We start from the raw sequence: 1,632 nt of genomic DNA on the forward strand, positions 1-1,632 counted from the left end.
ACGTCGCCATCACCCTCCCAAAAACACCACCCAGTCTCCACAATCACCCTCCCAAAAACACCACTAAGCCTCCACCATCAACACCCACTTAAAAAAAGAAAAGGACGTTCAAATGCTGCTCAACTAATCCCCCACCACTAGGAATGTAACCTTGTATGAGACTATTGAGTACCCTACATGCTCCTAATCCTTTGCCAGAGTACTGACACCACTTCACCGTCTCATCTAGTTGTTTGAGCAGACCCTCGCTATAAACCTTTTTATATTTCTAAAGATACGATTCCAGAAATGTATCATTTCTTTTAATTCAAAAAAACTCTAAGCGCACAAGCAAAATCATCTTTTGCTTTTCCAATTGAGTAATTTTTTACATTTTTTCTCCTATTCTGCACAATTAGGGCCCCAACCAGAAGAACTCGACATTGGTGAAACTGTTTGAACTAATTTATATACATGATAAACTTGACCATCCCATGTAAAATTAAACTCCCAGAATATTTTTTTTTTTTTTAAAATCAACTATATTTTTTGAAGTGAATATCAAAATTCAAGTGCATCCACTAGTGAATACCAGGCCAAGACTTTCACCGAAGAATGCTCAAGCACTCACGAGTCTTCAAGAGTGGCACATTCTACTCCAAGGCTTGAGCCATGATAGAACGCTGAGAGAGCTGCTGCTCATAGAGCTCACGGAAAATACGATATTTGGCATCATGATACTTCTTCACCTTTGGGTTTTTTGATGGATGAATGACCTACAAATACTTGATACATTAAATCAAAAATAAATTAAATCGATAGCACTGACCACATAAACTGGCATATGCATACCTGACCAGCTGCATTCAGCGCCTTCATGGCCTCAGTAAGACTTGAGTATTTCTTTGAAGCAACGGCACCAAGAATAGCAGCACCCAAGAGTACAGATTCACTTTCTCGAGGAAGTACAATAGGGCAACCTGTGCCAAAAACGAATGGGCTAGTTTTAATTTCTTCAACGCATACATGACATTGTTTAAAAGACCATGGAGTGTTTGTGAATGGAGAAAGACATCATAGGAGGAAGAGTATCACAATGTGAATAGAGGTTAACTGATTTCTTTTACCTACCATTCAGCATTGATGATTGATGTCATGAAAATTTATATTGAAGTTAGCACTACGCTTTACTACTGAAACTACAACCCGGATATTTTCAACTAGACAGTCCAGTTTTCTAAGCTAGCAGACCTATTTCCATGCAAAGCCAATCATTCACGCTAAAAACTATTTCCTTTGTCACACATTACACGTTACTTTCTTTTTTCTGTCCACACATAACACTACTAAATAGAGAAAACAGTCAAAAACTGTATTCAAAGTTAAACGCAAGTATATTGGTGCAGTATGTTACAATGTTGTCAAATGCGCTAACAGGTGCCAAGCCTGTAAAATGCCTAAAGCGCTAGGCACTTGCCTAAATGAACCAAGAAAATATGATATATATATATATATATATATATATATGTCTTTCCAATTAAGATTAGATCATTACAAAATCGTAAGAAAATATAAAAACAAAAGGTTAAAAATTTCAGCAGCATAACACCATTAAAATGAACATGTGAAGAGAGAGAGAAGGAATAACATGGG

General features: G+C 36.9%; 1 protein-coding gene across 2 annotated transcripts in view; it reads right to left on the reverse strand.

Annotated features, from left to right (window-relative positions):
* Positions 1-325: 325 nt before the first annotated feature.
* LOC105121290 (FGGY family of carbohydrate kinase) overlaps positions 326-1,632 on the reverse strand; it is a 6,537-nt gene continuing 5,230 nt past the window's right edge. For both annotated transcript variants that reach the window (XM_011019885.1, XM_011019884.1), the window contains 2 exons: positions 832-959; positions 326-755 (listed from right to left, as the gene is read on the reverse strand). In XM_011019885.1, the coding sequence (XP_011018187.1) occupies positions 633-755; positions 832-959 (251 nt within the window). In that variant the 3' untranslated portion in view covers positions 326-632. The remainder of the gene's footprint in view (positions 756-831; positions 960-1,632) is intronic.

The sequence above is a fragment of the Populus euphratica genome, unplaced genomic scaffold (assembly GCF_000495115.2).
Source record: "Populus euphratica unplaced genomic scaffold, PopEup_1.0 scaffold31.1, whole genome shotgun sequence".
Lineage (NCBI taxonomy): Eukaryota > Viridiplantae > Streptophyta > Magnoliopsida > Malpighiales > Salicaceae > Populus > Populus euphratica.